The sequence below is a fragment of the Triturus cristatus genome, chromosome 1_2 (genome assembly GCF_964204655.1).
Source record: "Triturus cristatus chromosome 1_2, aTriCri1.1, whole genome shotgun sequence".
NCBI classification, from domain to species: domain Eukaryota; kingdom Metazoa; phylum Chordata; class Amphibia; order Caudata; family Salamandridae; genus Triturus; species Triturus cristatus.
Window position 1 is genome coordinate 1,082,261,920 of NC_140580.1, and position 18,043 is coordinate 1,082,279,962.

General features: G+C 45.5%; 1 protein-coding gene across 1 annotated transcript in view; it reads left to right on the forward strand.

The window, feature by feature from the left end:
• CCDC187 (coiled-coil domain containing 187) overlaps positions 1-18,043 on the forward strand; it is a 395,322-nt gene that overhangs the window by 335,011 nt on the left and 42,268 nt on the right. Inside the window, exons 28-29 of the mRNA XM_085613361.1 lie at positions 718-815; positions 9,511-9,596. Of these exons, the coding sequence (XP_085469487.1) occupies positions 718-815; positions 9,511-9,596 (184 nt within the window). The remainder of the gene's footprint in view (positions 1-717; positions 816-9,510; positions 9,597-18,043) is intronic.

Here is an 18,043-nt window from a genome sequence, read left to right on the forward strand (position 1 = left end):
TCTCATCCTTGATGCTCCTCTCTTACAGCTACGGCCCATGCCAAGATTGCTAAATATAGACCTTCTTGTCTTTTTTATGGAGGTTAGGTGTACAGAGTTAAAGGTGCATGCCTCTACACCAAGACAGAATGGTGTTATATTATTTGTCCTATCATCTTTTTACGCTCCTGGACGGTTCGAGATGAGTAACTAGAAGGAAGGCCAAATGGCGCAGTCATCTCCATTTTGGGAAACAAAATCTTCAACTATGGAATTTGCAGCAAACAAATCTGTTCTCATAAATGGAAAACCTTTGGCCAAGTTAAGCAAGAAATTATTATAGGGTTAGGTTTATTAACCCACTGAATGGTGCATGCCAATAGGGTTTCAAAATGGTGAACAAACTTGCAAATAATCTCCACTTAATATGATCATATATAAATGTGCCTCGATCTCATTCATTGTAGAGATCCCGCACACTCCATTGGATTGTGATATTCACGTGGCTCCATGAATGAAGCCCTAGAAGCGACTAGACTTCCAAAGCAAGGAGTTTATGGCACCGTTTCACACATTATTCCTGCCAGTAAATATACTGTGACATGTGAAACTCACTATATGTGGACTCCTTTAGTCTGTAGGTGTTGATACCACCGGCGTTCAGTGTGTTACTGTGCTGCTCAAGGTGCTAATGTGTAAATGGGTTATTAAACTGTTATTTAATTGATGTGTTTGCAGGTCAATGATGTTCATGAAGAAGAAAGCATTTCAGATCCTCTTCTGAACACATCTGTTCAACGGGATGCAACAGAAGATATCTCACAACCCTTGGAGAGGTACGCAGCCAGCGCACTGAGGAGCATGAGACATTGGCCCAGCGGAATATTCAGATACAGACAACTATAAGGCGTACAATGCAAATGTGATCAGATATTGTTTTTAGTTGGTGGGAATACTTTGAGAGCTATGCACTTGTGGTCAGAGCAGCTGGTGAGATAGCAGATTGCACAGCTGAGCGCAAGAGAATTAAAGAATATATACAGGAGACAACTAATTTGTAGATAACATTGATCTCATTTAATAAATATTTGAATTGCATCAAACATAGGCAGAAAAGGCATGCATAAGAATATTACCTCCTGAAGCATCTCAATTATGCTCATTCTGAAGACCATGTACTTGGTTGTATATCTGCACTGCAGTCTGTCTTTTTTTTAATATCGCCAGGTGGACATCCGTGTCCCAGTACCTAAAACAGCTTCATTGGCTTCTGGTTGGCAAGAGAATTGTGTTCAAGGCTCTGGTGTTAGCTTACAGGAACCTCCATAAGAAGGGGCCAAAACATCTCAATGCCAGGATTTGGCACTACTGCCCTCCCAGGGCCTTGCGCTCGGGGGACGCACGGCTGGTAGTGGTCTCCCATTTTAAAAGGCAGACATGTGTCGCTTCGATTTGGAATCAGCTTCCATTCCAACTTAGAAATATTCCTAACGAAACTTCCAAGGACTGTGGAACCACGCTTTTTTCCTTAAAGTTTGCCTGCCTGCAGGTTTGCTACCAAGTTGCACCAAAGGCAGAATAACTGGGCCCTATCACTCAAAATCTGCTTTCGTGCAACAAAACAGGACAAGTGCATCTACATCATTTTTCTGTGAGTGCAATACATAACTGGAGACAAAGAATGTGTTCCATTTCTCCTTGAGATGCTTCTTTGATGTGGAAAGAAGTTCTTTGGTCTTCTACGGCCATCTTGAAGTCAACCATCTTAGCGGCCAATTCCAAGTGAAGGGTAAAATCTCTTATGGGCGAAAAGTCATGTTTTGGGCTGAAACGGGATTAGGAGTGTCAATGCATTTCCAGGCACATATTCACCTGCCCAAAATGGATGAGAAACATATGGAAAACAGAACGGAATTTGGATAAACATGCAAAAACAGTGTGGTAACCGCCTTCCCCAAGGTGTTAAAAGTTGGAATCGAATGGTTATGGCGCGGTAGCACTGCTCAGTATTGATACTACCATGTGCCGTATTACCAAGCCTTAGTACTAGGCTGATCAGGTATCCCAGGTTTTGCCAGTCTGTTTTTTTTTTTGCATCTGTTCTGGAAAATATCAGTAAATTTAGCACCTGTCCCAGTTTTTAGTGAGGGTGGACTGAACACAGAGGGAGGCAAGTTTTCCTGTTCACCAGTGCAAGATCAGTCAACAGCTCTTAACATAAAGTAATTTAACTAACTCAGGCCACACTATCTGTAAAAGCTGCACTTAATTACCGTAAATCCTTCATTGTGTGTTGCTCCTATGCTGGTGAGCCCCATTGGTCACTGCAAAATTGTAGCCTGCTTCTGTGTTTCGGGAATGTCCCTCTTTTTGTTTTCAAAATCTGGTCATCCAGTTTATCACTGGGCCACTTGTAAGAAGCTCCTTTCGCCTTGCACTTTCTCCACCTTCGGTTTCTGTATTTTACTCTAGCGCTTCGAGGAGACAGGTGAACCGCATTTAGCACCACTTTACCAAAAGTCTTAATAAATACCAAAAAAACTACCATTTAAACGGCAAGATCTTCTATTCTTCCGAAGGAGTGACCACAAGCTCTTCTGGGCTGTAGGACGAGCGGTTACTGTCCCCATTGCCCAGTGTAACCTGCTTCTGGTTCTGAATTCCACATACTGGACTTTACTTGTGCATTTCTCACATCAAAGAGGGCCTGCAGGAGGGTGGTTACTCGGTGGGTGGCACTCTTACACTTTGATCTCTTTGTTTCATGCAAAGTACAATCACCTCAGGCACAAGTGTTTCCGTGAGTAAACCTGTGAGCTGCAGACAACACAGCTCGGAGACACAGAGGAGTCTTCTGAAGGCCAGCAGGTCCTGGGTCTGTCGCAGGCGGATGGGGAGGATGTTCCAGGTTTTTGCGGTGAGGTGGGAGAATAATCTGCCGCCGGTGGTCGCTCATCCGATGCAGGGGATGGTGGCGAGGGGGAGGTTAGTGGAGCGAAGCTGGCGGTTTGGGTGTAGAAGGTGAGCCGTTCGTTGAGGTATGCTGGTCCGGTGTTGTGGAGTGCTTTGTGAGCGTGGGTGAGGAGTTTGAAGGTGATCCTCTTGTTGACGGGGAGCTAATGCAGGTCTCTCAGGTGGGCTGTGATGTGGCTGTGGTGGGGGATCTCAAGGATGAGGCATGCGGAGGCGTTCTATATGCGTTGTAGTCGTTTCTGGATTTGGCTGAGGTTCCTGCGTAGAGAGCGTTGCCGTAGTCCAGCCTGCTGCTGGCGAGGGCCTAGGTGACCGTCCTTCTGGTTCCAGTGAGGCTCTATCTGTAGATCTTGCGAAGCATGCGGAGGGTGTTGAAGCAGGAGGAGGAGACGGTGTTTACTTGCTGGGTCATTGACAATGCTGAAGTTCTGGTGGGGATCCATCTGTAGATCTTGCGAAGCATGCAGCGGGTGTTGAAGCAGGAGGAGGAGACGGCATTTACTTGCTGGGTCATTGACAACGCTGAGACCAGGATGACCCCCAGGTTCCGTGCGTGGTCAGTGGGCATCAGTGCAGCTCCCAGTGCGGCCGGCCACCATGAGTCGTCCCAGGCTGAGGGGGTGGATCCGATGATGAGGACCTCCGCCTTGTCCGATTTCAATTTCAGGATGCTGTTCATCATCTATTCGGCGATGGCCTTCATTCCTTCGTGGAGGTTGGATTTGGTAGGGGCCTTGGTGAGGGAGAGGATCAGCTGGGTGTCGTCAGCATATGAGATGATGTTGAGGTCGTGCGATCAGACGATTTTGGCGAGCGGTGCCATGTAGACGTTGAAGAGTGTCGGGCTGAGGGACGATCCTTGGGCGCCGCAGATGATCATGGGGTCTTTAGAACAGAATGGGGGAGGCGGACACTCTGGCTTCTGCCAGTGAGGAAGGAGGTGGTCAAGTCCAGGGCATCGTCGCAGATCCCTGCGTTGTGGAGGTGTGTGCGGAGGGTGTGGTGGCAGACGGTGTCGAAGGCGGCCGAAAGGTCCAGGAGAATGAGGGCTGCAGTCTCTCCATTGTCCAGCATGGCCCTGATGTCGTCGGTGGCGGCGATGAGGGCTGTTTCGGTGCTGTGGTTGCTGTGGAATCCAGATTGGGACGGGTCCAGGATGTTGTTGTCTTCGAGGAAGGAGGTCAGTTGCCTGTTGACAATCTTCTCGATGACTTTTGCCGGGAACAGGAGTAGGGAGATGTGCCGGAAGTTCTTGAGGTCCTTGGGGTCTGCCTTGGGTTTGTTGAGTAAGGCATTGATCTCGGCGTGCTTCCAGCTCTCCGGGAAGGTGGCGGTCTCAAAGGAGCTGTTGATGATCTTACGGAGATGGGGTGCGATGGTGGAGCTTGTTTTGTTGAAGATGTGGTGCGGGCAGGGGTTGGATGGTGAGCCGGAGTGGATGGTGTTCATGATTTTGATGGTGTCGTCGTCGTTGATGTAGGTCCAGGAAAGCAGGGAGTCGAAGTGGCTGGGGGGGCGGTTAGTCTGAGGTGTTGGTGTCTGTCGGGGGGCCTGATTGCTGAAGCTGTCGTGGATGTCTGCGATCTTGCGGTGGAAGAAGGTGGCTAGGGAGTCGCAGAGGTCTTGTGATGGCGGGATGTCATTGGAGTTGGAGCTGGGGTTGGAGAGTACCTTCACGATGTTGAAGAGCTCTTAGCTGTTGTGTGGGTTGTTGTCGATGCTCTCTTTGAAGGAGGTCCTTTTGGCGGTTTGGATGAGTTGGTGGTGTCTGCAGATGGCACTCTTGTAGGCTGTGTTGCTGTCCGGTGTCAGATCATGGTGCCACTTCGTCTCGAGCCTACGGCAGGCCTGCTTGGATGCCTGGAGGTCGGCGGTGAACCAGATGGCTTTTCTGTCGGTGTGTCTGTTCGAGGGTTTCTTGTTCGGGGTGAGAGTGTTGGGGCAGTCGTCGATCCATTGCCTGAGATTGCGGGTGGCGGAGTCGGTGTCAGTCGTGTCTGTTGGTGGGTTTCAGGCGAGGGTGGTGACTAGCTGACCTTCGGTGACTTTGCTCCAGCTGCAGCAGGAGGCCCATTGTGTGTGGTGGTGCGTGGTAGGCTTCTTGAAGGTGAAGTGGATGCAGCGATGGTCGGTCCAGTGGAGTTCGGTGGTGTGGCTGAAGGTGACGTGGTTGCTAGGGTCGAGCGTGTGTCCGGCGGAGTGGGTGGGAGTCATGATGAGCTGTTTGAGTCCGAGGTTGGCGAGGTTGTCGAGCAGGGTGGTGGAGTTGCTGTTGTTGGTGTTCTCAAGGTGGAAGTTCAGGTCTCCAAGGAGAATGTAGTCCGTGGATGCAAGGTACGTGCATGCTGACAAAGTCGGAGTCACTGAACTGCGGGCATGGGCCGGGGGGGTTCTGTAGATGAGGGTTCCTCTGAGGGTGATGTTGGGGTCGGTGTGGACCTGGAAGTGCAGATGTTCAGCGGCGCTGAGGGTGTCGTCGGTGCAGGTCGAGATTCTGAGGGAGTTTCTGTGGACGATGGCGATTCCTCCTCCTGTTCCGTTGGTGCAGTCCCTGCGGGTGATCTTGTAGCCCTCAGGGATGGCTATGGCGATGTCGGGTGCCAAGGAGGGGTTCATCCAGGTCTCCGTCAGGAAGGCGACGTCTGGGGAGGAGGAGTCAAGTAGGTCCCAGAGTTCGATGGTGTGTTTGCGGGCAGAGCTGATGTTGAGTAGAAAGCATCGGAGGTTGTTACGTCCTACCCCGGTGGACGTGGTGGTGTTTTGGAGGCTGGTTTAGCTGACGTTCCGGCAGGAGAAGGGTCCTTGGGTGCGCTTCGGGGTTGCCCTAAAGCAGGTGTGTGATCGGCCGGTGTTGAGTATACGCGGAGGGTTCTGGCATCATAGCGGCGTCGGGTGTCGTGGTGTTCGCGTGGGCCAGGGGTTCTGGCACTGGGCGTGGTCCAGGCACAGACGGGCGCAGATGGGCTTGCCTCAGGTGCGCCTTCGGCCAGCGGTGCGCCCGCTGCGCGCGTCCTCTGCACGGGTGCGCAGCGGCCGCCATAAGAAGGGGAGGTGGGAGGGAGGAGCAGCTGGGAGGTGGGAGCAGGACGAATGGGCGAGCGGAGGCGGGGCCGCAGGGGACGCAGCGGCGGGAAACAGGAGAGCAGAGCGGGCGGAATTAACAGAAGGGCACAGTGAAAATTCAAAAAGGAATAAAGGAGGAATAAAACAGATTACAATACAAAAACCGAATGCAAAATCACATCAGGGCAGACAGGAAAAAAGGGGGCAGAGCGAGCACACACATACCTACAGCCTACCACTAGGGATGAGGCGCAGGTGGTAGTCTGCAGGTGGAGGTGAGTCTCGAACTCACGGCAGTAGCAACAGCAGTGATCTCAGTGACACGAGCACAACAGGTGGTGCTATGCGGCATGGGGAGCAACCTGCCTGGAACAGGGTGAAGGGTCACTGAAGAAATTACATCACAAGTGGGTAAACTCAGACAAATCACTAGTACCTGGGTAAAGTATGGTACATAGAACAAATGCTAATTTATTTATTAATAATTAATTATTAATTGTTTGTGAATTATAAATAATTGATTGGTAAATATGTTAATTTTGTCAAATCTGTAGGAGTTGTTTGTTTATATGGAAATATGATGTGAAGTAATTTATATATAAATCATTAACATATTTTTTTGATTATAATTAATTTATTTTAAAGATAGTTATTTGTTTCTAAAATGTTGTTTTTAAACCTTAATATTTGTAGTAAAGTTTTAGTATTTTTTACCATTTAATGATTTTTCTATCTTTTGGGATTTTTTTATATTGTTACATGGTTCATATTTTAGTGTTATTAACAATTTCTGCATTGTAGTTTCTATTTTGTTTATTTTTTTATTTTGATTTCAAGTTTTTTGGAAATATTAATGTAAACCGTCTGATATATAACACTTTCCCTACTGTTTCACTCACTGGAGTTGGAATAGTAATTTGTACCCCTTTGCTATCCAAACCTTCCCTACTGTTGCACTCACTGGAGTGGGAATAGTAATTTTTACCCCTACGCTATCCAACACTTTCCCTACTGTTGTACTCACTGGAGTGGGAATAGTAATTTGTACCCCTCCGCTATCCAACACTTTCCCTACGGTTGCACTCTCTGGAGTGGGAACAGTAATTTTTACCCCTACGCTATCCAACACTTTCCCTACTGTTGCATTCTTTGGAGTGGGAATAGTAATTTTCACCCCACCGCTATCCAACACTTTCTCTACTGTTGCACTCCCTGGACCAGGAATAGTAAATTATTCCCCTCTGCTAGCCAACACTTTCCATCTGTTCTGCCTGATGGAGTGGGAATAGTAAATTGTTCCCATCCGCTATTCAACACTTTCCCTACTGTTGCACTTGCTGGAGTGGGAATAGTAATTTTTACCCCTTTGCTATCCAAACCTTCCCTACTGTTGCACTCACTGGAGTGGGAATAGTAATTTTTACCCCTACGCTATCCAACACTTCCCCTACTGTTGCATTCTTTGGAGTGGGAATAGTAATTTTCACCCCACCGCTATCCAACACTTTCTCTACTGTTGCACTCCCTGGACTAGGAATAGTAAATTATTCCCCTCTGCTAGCCAACACTTTCCATACTGTTCTGCCTGATGGAGTGGGAATAGTAAATTGTTCCCATCCGCTATTCAACACTTTCCCTACTGTTGCACTTGCTGGAGTGGGAAAAGTAATTTTTACCCCTCCGCTATCCAAGACTATCCCTACTGTTGAACTCTCCGGAGTGGGAATAGTAATTGTTACCCCTCTGCTATCCAACACTTTCCCTACTGTTGCACTCCCTGGAGAAGGAATAGTAAATTATTCCCCTCCGCTATCCAGCACTTTTCATACTGTTCTACGTGCTGAAGTGGGAATAGTAAATTATTCCTCTCTGCTTACCAACACTTTCCCTACTGTTGCACTCTCTGGAGTGGCAATAGTAATTTTATCCCCTCCGCTATCCAACACTTTCTCTACTAAAGCACTCTCTGGAGTGGGAATAGTAAATTCTTCCCCTCCGCTATTCAACACTTTCCCTACTGTTGCACTCTCGGGAGTGGGAATAGTAATTTTTAGCCCTCCGCTATCCAATATTTTCCCTACTGTTGCTGTTAATGTAGTGTAAAATGTAATGGTAAAAGAATAAAAATATTTTCATATTTTATTATATACATATTTTATTTTTATTTTACTGGTATATGTATATATGTATTTATAATTTTGATATGTTTCATTTGATAATTTATTATAATAATTATGTATTAATGTTATTAAGCAAGTTTATATGTTATATTTTATATATAGGTATGTTTAATTTTTCTTTACATTATATCTTTATTTCTAACTTTAAACATTTTATAATAATTCTATCTTTTTTAATTATAAGTATTATTTACTTCATTTTACATTATTTTTTAAACATAAAACAAAACGATATTTTTAACAATGATATTTTTTACAACAATATTTTTTTTCTCTATATTTTTGCACTTACCATGATGTAGATAGGATGTCGATATTCTTGACATCGATATTTAGGTCCCGATATTTTGGGACCTCGATATTGTGGTTGTTGATATTCTGTGAGTGATTCATTCCAAGCGTGGCGGTCGGACTGCCACAGGACAGCTGCAACTGCCGGGGATCCGTGATCCCGCTGCAGTGGCGCAGCAGTCAGAGGCAGCAATATGCTGGTGGTGCCGCTACGGCACCAACAATCATATTATACGTAGTCTAACCCCCATCCTTTCCATGGTGGTGAGCACACCATGGAAAGGGTGGCAGTGAGGCAACTCAGGGGACCCTTACCGGGTCGCCCCCTTGTGCCTCTGGGCCTTGGGGTGCCTGCAGGGGGGAACATGTTGGACGCCCCTGTAATTTGCACCCCCAGTTCCTGCACAGGAAGAAATGCATGACATGGTGCATTCCTTCCCATGCAGTAACAGGCTCTGGCGGTCCCACAGCAGTGCCTGTCTAAGGCTCTTGTATGAGCCTTTAGACTGGCACCGCCGTAGGACCGCCACAGCATGTCTGCCTACCAAGGATTACACTCCTAATCTGGCGAGCGGTGTTAGAACGGCTTTGGCAGTCCTCCTCTAGGGCGCTGGCGTGGCACTCTGCAGGACGACCACAAAGGTCGTATTCAGGCCCTAATTCTTCACGCTGTTCAGTTTCGGTAAGATTGAAATGGGGTTCTCCTGTTATTAATAATCATTGCACTGGCAGAGTCATGCGTATGGGGTAAAGTTGTGGTAGGATGTCTTGAAAATGTTTTCAGTCTTGGTAGAAAGTCTATTTTCACGTGGATGGCTAGAACCAGAATGTTGCAGCTATCGGAATATGCAGGAGAGACAGATTACATGTTAGCTACACATACCATTGTTGGTTAAATGAAGTCAACTTTACTCCTCAGAATGATTTCCACATTTAGTGGAGTTGTGTACTGTTGGACCACAGTTTTAATAGTATTCACAAGAAGGACTCGCCCGGTAATGCCTCATTTCATGTGTATTTGCAGGGAAATTGAAGACCATGTCAACAGAGAAGCTGAGCTGCATAAGGATGTGAAGGACATCTCAAAACAGGAACCCGCTGCTGTTCAAGGTAGACATTTACTTTAATTCGTGAAAACTCTGAACCCTTCCTAATGATTACACAGCCCCGGTATTTAAATCCCGGTCTTGTAATGTGAAAGCGCTGCTAGCATGGAGATGAAGGCACCATATAGTTTGTTGACTGATAAATCTGAATTTCATTGTGTATAGGAAGCTTTGCATGGCACCCAAAGATCATTGTGTCCAGGCTCCTGGATTCAGGGAAATAATAAAACACCACCATAGTATAGCATAGTAGCAGCAACTACGGCCCTTTGCTCTGCACCTTCTATGCCGATCGGCCGTCTAATCAATATGCACGAGGCAGCAGCCAGCTACTTGCACGCGGCTGCGGTTAAGGCATGGAGGATTGCAAGAAAAAGGCGTTTCTGTTTTATCTTTCCCAATGCACCCCCATGGCATCTCTTGCCCCGTAAAAGGACAAGCAGGGTTGGATGTGACTGCAAAATGAGCCCGGGCACCCTAAAATCAACTGGCCCACATTTGCGGACTGCCCCTTTTTGCAAAACACTGCTTCAGTGTTTTAAGTATCATGAAAAGATGGAGGGCGGGGTTTCTCTAAAATAGGCATGTTTTCTTAAGTACACTGAGATAAAAAAAAATGCAAATGCTGCCAGGACTCTTTGTGCACTGATTAGCTCACACTGGTGAACCACACCTGAATATATAAGCGAGGCCACCTCTGCTCAGGCCCTCTGCCCCTGCCTCTGCACACATTAAAAGGCCTGCCCAGCGAGAGATTGGGAATGATGCGTCCGCCTCCTTGGTAAAAGGGACCTAACAACGGCCCATCTGCCTCCGGAAAGGCCGCTCAGGCCCCCACTGGGCAACTGGCGGCATCTGAACAGCACATACACAGCCTAAATCGGCCTCCATGCTGCCCAGAAAAGCAGCCCACAGCTGCAACTCACACTGGCCCATTGCCCGAGTGCCCGCCTTACCAACCCAGCCCTGAGGACAAGGGCAGGGCACAAGTCGAGGTTACAAGCGGGTAGACAAGATCTACCCACTCTTTTCACAGGGTGGATGCTGTCTCCCCTGCCAAGAAGCTATGCTTAACTTGTCCCAGTGTGATGTTCAGACACCAGGACACATTCAGGTTCATTTCGAGCAGCAACGTGCAGTTGAGGGGGTTTGTTATTTTAAAGCACAAAACAAAAGGCTGATGTTAGGGGCCCATCAGGCCTCCTTTTGATTAAGTATCATGCCTGGGAGCTACAGCTTGTTATACTTCACAGGTACTTAAGAGAGGCATGCTTTTAACTTTTTTCAGTCCCTGGAGACATTTTAATGCGCTGTAAGAATTTCAGATATGTTGGTAGTATTTACACAAATAACAATTTAAATGCCACTATTTTGTTTAATTTCTTTCATGACACTACTCATTCCAATCCAGGCTGTCATAGCGTTTTACATCACACGCACAAATTATACATTGACAATAAATCATATGTGTGCAAATCAATGTTCAGGATGTATTACATAAGAAAGCGAGGGCTACAAGGTGTAGGAGTCATATGTCCTTCATAGCTCACTGTGCTATATTAGAAGGATTACAATGTATTAACCTCCAGTGTTATCTTACCATTATTATTATTCCCTGAGAATTACTGAGCATACAAAGATCTATGCAGCAGGTGCCTTAGCCCCATAAGATATTTTAAAATGCATACTTTGCAACCAATTAAGCTGAACAGATTTACTGCCACATTTCGCCTTGTTGCCAATTTCTTTGTGGTAGAGTTAAAAAAAAATGTATAGGTTGAGGCCCATATTTTGTATCAGGTTGAGTGAGTTTTTTGGCACAAGTCTGACGCAAAATCTAATCGGTTAAATATTGTAATGCACTCAAATGTGACTCATGATAGACCTGCCAAACCTATGTGTGAGGTCTGAAGATTGGAAGTCACTCTTTGTGATGTCACTTCCTGGGAGGTCATGGGCTGTGAAGTCAGTTTCAGTGATGCCATGCCGATGTCACGCTCCGTTGTCGTGCGCTGTGATGCCATGTGCCATGATGTTACTTGCATACTTGCTAACTTTGGTTAGCCCCACCACTTCTGTGTTTTAGGATTTGTGCTCTGGACAGGGGTCATAAAGCCACACACTTTTTTGCATTGCTGACGCAACAGCCCCCTGCACAATGGAGGCTGCCCACCACGGACAGCTTCTGGTCAGAATCAGCTTTGAGATCTCAGGAGAGGTTGCAAAGCATTGGAGAGGAGTTGGCCTAACAGCTAGGGCGGCCGACCTCGAAGCTGGGGAACTGGGTTCGAGTCTCGGCAATGACGCTGAACATCCTGTGATTCTGGGCAAATCACCCGTGCCTCACCCAAAAAAAAAAATATATGAATGTGTCCTCATGTAATGCAACTGGTGCTATGTAAAGCGCTCTGATACCTGATTCGGGTCAAGTTTGCTCTATATAAAACTCTGTAAAATAAAAAATTGGTACATTGCATTGTGTGCTGTAAGGAGGGGCATTCTTCTCTCCCGCCCTGTATTTTCCTTGCAACTCACAACGCTTTGCAGTGTGTGCAGTATCATACTGAATGGTAATTATGAACTGCAAAGCAGTCCTGTGTATTGCAAATGGCTGTTTTGCATTTGTAAAGCCTATGCAGTGTGCACCAGTGCAGGTGTGAGTGTACGGTCTGTTCACATATTCGTTTACTTTTATTTTCTTCATTCATTAGGAAATACAATTCTTTCTGTGCTGTGCCTTAAGGTGACTATGCCTCCTGAAGTAAAATGCAGTCCTACATGTATTTAGATGCACTTGCTCACACTGAGCGGGTGGAAGGCAACGGTGGCAGAAGGACTTTAACAGCAAAACCACCTACCCTCAATATGGAGGATGGAAGTGTGACCCGAGAGGCAATTTAAGGGGGGGATTAGATCCACCAAGTATCATTATATTTACCAAATAACACTTAATAGATTCACAAAGCAGGAATAAAAAAACATTGCTTTTGCTAAATGACCATCAGATGCCCCCATTTTAAGTGATGTAAGTTGGAAATGATTGAGGCAAAAAAGAGGAAATTACATTTTTGCTTTCTTGATCTTTCCTAACTGAGGAACACTCTATCCACGGTTGTTCAGCACTTATACTAAGTTGACAGCTAACTGAATTTTTTGTTTCCTTTTCAATTGGCCGTATACAATTTCCCCGCCAACAGTCGGAGACTCTCTGTAATATTTGTATTTACAGTTTTTGTGCGAGCACCAAACACTTCTCTAAAGTTCTTATACGTGTACAAATGCATATGTTTTGGGTTCCCTTCTACTTGCACATTTAGCGACTAGACTTAGGTGTGTGGTGAGACCTCAGCGAAGTAGCCACGGGAGCTGCATATGACAGAGATTTGCACTTGTCACTCTATACTTGTTAATAAATCTATCTGAACATTTAAATATGTTCTCCCTTGACAGAAAGCTGTATATTTATTTGGTTTCCTTTTATGTTGTTTCTAGGTCTCACCTACTACCTTTTTCATGTTATTATTAGGTCTCACCAGATGGCACTAGCAGTTTGGTTGAGAAAGACTTACAGATAAAACAGCCCAGGGCTTGCCAACAGTTGGCTTTATTGTCACTTTTATTTGCTTGCTTTTGTTTGATGGCTTTCCTCTTGTCCATCTTGTGTTTGTCCCTCCTCTGGAGCATAGCCTCTTTGCCATCCTTTCGATGACCTGTATTCTTCCTCTGCTCACTTGTAGAGAACTATTTTTTTCTTTTTGGTTAAACACTCCATGAGAATGCATGTGTTTTACAGCTCTTTCCCTCGTGTGCTTCTCCCCTATCACCAAATACTGCTCCCACACATTCTGTATTGCTCTCTCCCTTGAATGTTACTCAGTCTCTTGAGTGCTTCTCCCCACAGTCCTCTGGATTGTTCTCATCCTTATGTACTGCTTTTCCGCTCCTCCCTCCACTTAGTTTTCCCTACCTCGCCTGTTACTTCCCCATCCACCTGATCCTCTACCATCGTCTGTCCCTTTTTTAATGTTTTTTTTTTTGCATTTTCTGGAGGGCACATCAAATTCCTGCTGGTCTTTCCACCTTACAAAAAAGCGCTTTTATGGTACTCAAATGTCATTTTGTTTTTGATTTTCCCATCTTTTTGCTTTGGGACCCATTACCTTCTTCCACCCGGTGGATTTTAGCAAAGAGTCACAACATGCCCTTTGCTGTACAGCATAAAAAAAAACGACATTTGCCTAAAAAGTGGGAAAAGCTAGAGAGAAAATGACACTTGTGCAGTTTTACAATGACAGAGAGTTGGGGATTCCAGGTCTACTTCTGGAATTCTATGGCTGATCTAGAATTCTAGGTGATCTGCCTGTGAGAACAAAAGGATTGTGAAAACCAACAAAATCACGAATCTTACACAGGACTAGACCTAAATCTCCCCGCTTGGGGCCCACGTCACAAAAAAAGGTGTATAGCCACACAGTTAGGATCTCACTTTGTGTGTCGATTTATTCATTTTTGGAATTCACAAAGAATTGTGAGTAGTCATGGGCAGCTGCAACTGGTGCACATTTCCAGGAGTGCTCACCATGGTAAGCAGTTACACATGTGTAAATTGTATATTAGAAATATATGCAAGTGGAAATTCTTAGCTAAAGTCCATTCGCTACTTTTATTTTTCCCTGACACAGAGAAAATGTTTTTGATATGGAGAAACTCCCTTGCTCTCCACCCTCGCCAATTTCGGTGCTTCATGTCCATGGACAGCAGGTTGCACAAGAATGGCTGCAGCCTTTGCTCAACCTACTAAGCTATCTCTACAGTATGGCAGTGACATCAATGGAACCCACTGGGAGAAAACTGCTGGTTTATGAAGAACTTTTGTATGAGTCTGAATAGTGCTGGCAACATCTTTATTATCCAAACACGGAAGCATTAACATGTTCTCTGAATTGGCCATCCTAATGCCTCATAACCTACTGGCTTCTCTTGAAAGCCCCAGAGACAATGTGATATTTACTCTTTCACTGTATGCACCTGGATCATCCACAGGCAATGTTTGCATTGGCTTCAGCATCCACACACTTTTGTGAAGTGGTAAGTAACTGAGCCAGGGATGTCTACAAGGCTGGGGACAGCACCGCCCCTGGGCCTTTCCAAAACAACCAAAGGATGCATGGACTGCCAGTTCTCATTTCAGGCACTCGAGGAACCTATCATACGCTTCAAGAGGACTAAATCCACAGCTACAATTCACCCAACCACAAAGGGCTTGATTCACACTGTTCTGTAAGTAAATGTCCGGAATCTACTACCAGATTTCTGCAATCAATCACAAGAAAACCCCCAAAAGGCAAACTTAAATTGTAGATAGAGGTAAATCATCTGGGATTGTGAAATAGGTAAATTTTTCTTCCTTTCCCTCACTGAAAATCTTTAGTTACCTGTTGAGAAACTGTTTTGCCTTCGCTGCTATTAAAAATGAGGGTGATCCATCCTTTTTTACCACCCCTAGAAAAGGAACTTAGGGGCCTATTTGCTTTAGGATCACGGGCGGATCACCACCGCCGGGCCGAGGGTGGCTACCACCGGCCCGGCGGATGGTGATCTGCCCGCCAAATGTCCATGTTTCACCCTCGCCATATTAGTATGACGAGGGGCACCGCGGCGGACGGAAAGACCGTCTGCCGCTTTTCCGCCGGTCAGATTACCGGCCGGGCAGAAAAGGCACACAATATGGTGGCGGGGCCCTGCAGGCACCGCCATCCATATTATGATGGGTGAGTGGAGCATGCCTTTCTATGGCAGAGACTCTGCCATGAAGAGGCCTGCAGAGAATGACTTTGGGGGCCAGTTGTTGGCCCCCGGGGGTGTTGGGGGGTGGATGGCTGCACTTGGGGGTTACCCATGGTATCCCCTTCATTGGCATGCACAGAGTGGCAGGCACCACGCGCTGCCTGTCACGTTGTACATACCAATGCACAGCATGCATATTTTACATTGCGTCGGGTGCTGCTTACAGCACCGCCCGCCGCAATGTAAAAGGTGCGGGATGTGACCGCCAGGGTGGCGTTCGCATCCTAATTGGCATAGCGGGACCACCGCACCTCTGGCGGTCAGTCCCGTTTACCGTTACAAAGTCCGCCCGCCATAGTAATGGGGCCCTTAATCCTGTAATGGGAAGGAATACATTTGTGCGCAATTCCAGGGTAAAGAACAACCTCCAAGGGTCATGTGAATACCCACAAAACTACTTGTTTGTGGGTGTTCACTTCCCTCTGACGGTCCCCAACATATTTCCCCTGACTTGCACCACTATCTAATTATATACTTGTGGAAAATACACCACAGTGGCACCTTTTCCACTATTATAAATCGACTTTATAGGTAATCTCCACAGTTCCTGATTATGTGAATGAGAATGTGGATTTCTTTTGTTTGCTCCTTTAAGGTCATCTTTAGTGCATAAAGGGTTTATGAACGGGGTCCCTGAAATTGTTACATTCAAGGGGTGCACAACAGTAAAAGTCTTGTGGGAGGGAATAGAAACACAAGTACTCAGGCATACCTCCCTCTGCCATGAGGAAGAGGCAGTGGTACTCAAATTATTGAGCAAGGCATCATTATGTTATGGGTGAACTCTCTGAACTCCTTGTGGCACGCGTGACCCGGGTTGGTTAACTCTGTCATTACGTCAGGAGTGTCAGGAGGGGTGGGCAAAGGAAAGACCTGGCACATCCAAAAACAGGATAGTCTGTGGGTTTGCCATGCATTCTTATGACCAATCACCCTGAAAACCATTGTAATGTTGCTCCTAAAAGGTTGGATTAGCTTTGTCTCCAGATTGGGAAAGGATGAGAAACACACACCAGTGCCTTTAAGGGCACAGAAGAAGGTGATTCTCAAGAAAATAATAAATAATAAATTTGCAATGCACATTTCATCTTAACTTTAATAGGCAGATGCTCCCTCTGCATTCTAAACAAGTACATGAGTAAGAGCATGTTTTGAAGTTTATGACTGTTGTGGACTTCGGGGGCCACTCTTGCGTAGGTTTTTAAATCCCCAAAACTGGGTTTGTGGTAGGAAGCCTATAGGAGCAGGTTTTGACTTCATCGGGTCCTCTGTGCAGAGCAGATCTCAGGAAGAAACCACCTGCAATTATTAGGGCTAAAAAGAACACATCTCTTTTTATGACACAAATGTCAGTGAATCTGGGTATCTGGTTCCTCCACACATAAATGAATTGGTAATAGCCATGTATACCTGTTGCCTGTTTTATTGTTCTTTATGTCTGTGTAATTGTTTTTCGTAATGTGTGGTAGATTGGATTTGCAAACTGCCTTCAGGTGGTATTAATAAGATCCTGCATAATAAGGAGTTTCCTTGCGTTAATGCTCTGATTGCTTACCGGTAATCTTCATTACTCTGATTCTCTCTTGCTCCTCCCACTACTTACTGTGAGGCTTACCTTGTGTATTCCATTCGTGCACAACCTCCCAAGCTGTTTTCTCTCTCCATTGAAATGAACTCTAACCGGTCCCATAAAATCACCCCTCTCCCGGGACACTTCCTGTTTAGGCTGTTATCCTTCCTGTGTAGCCCGTTATCAATCTCCGGGCAAGGATGGGTTTCTAGAGAACTCCTTATGTTTTTTTCGTGTTGGCATTAAAGAACTAGAATCGAAGTAAGGAATGGGACAAGGAAAGAGATGAGGAGGTAATTGCACAGAGTTCACAATACACACACGAAAATTCCTTTGCATTAGTGTAATTCCACTAATATTTGATCACCACAGACTATTCTTTCCTTGGGGCAACCTGCTTCCCTTAACCCCCCATATCAATCGTGGGCGTTCCTTTCCTAGTCTGACCTTTGAAATGGTTTTAGCCTGCTCTTGACAGGAATAAATATCCAACTGTTTCCAGAGTGGGAATGTTTTGTAGAAAAGTTTGTAATGCTAATAAAATGCTGAGTAATTTTTTCCCACACTATGGTAATACTGATTAATTTTGTCGACACTTGAGTAATAAGACCTACAAGAAAAACTTTTTGTGAGCGCAAATGCAGATTTTGTTAATTTCAGAAGTGAATTTCTACTTGTAAGGCAAGTCATTTATTTGTCTGTTTAGTTTGAACTTATGCATGAAAAAGTGTTTGTCAATCAAGTCCTTGGTGCAAGGATTTTTACAAAAAATTCATTTTTTTAATGTTTAGTTAAATAAAACTAAAACAAAGTTCCAATAATCAAAATACATTATACCGTTAAAATGCACGCAAAATAGAAACATGGTAAAATTATCCTTTTTTTTTTTTTTTTTTTATAATTCAGTTTGGAGGTGAGAGGTCGAAATGAGTGGGTGATGCACCACCAGGTTTATACAGTGTATAAAAAATAGTTGATATATACAGTGCAAGTGATGTTAAAAGAGACAGACGTTAGCCTCTAAAGCGATGCTG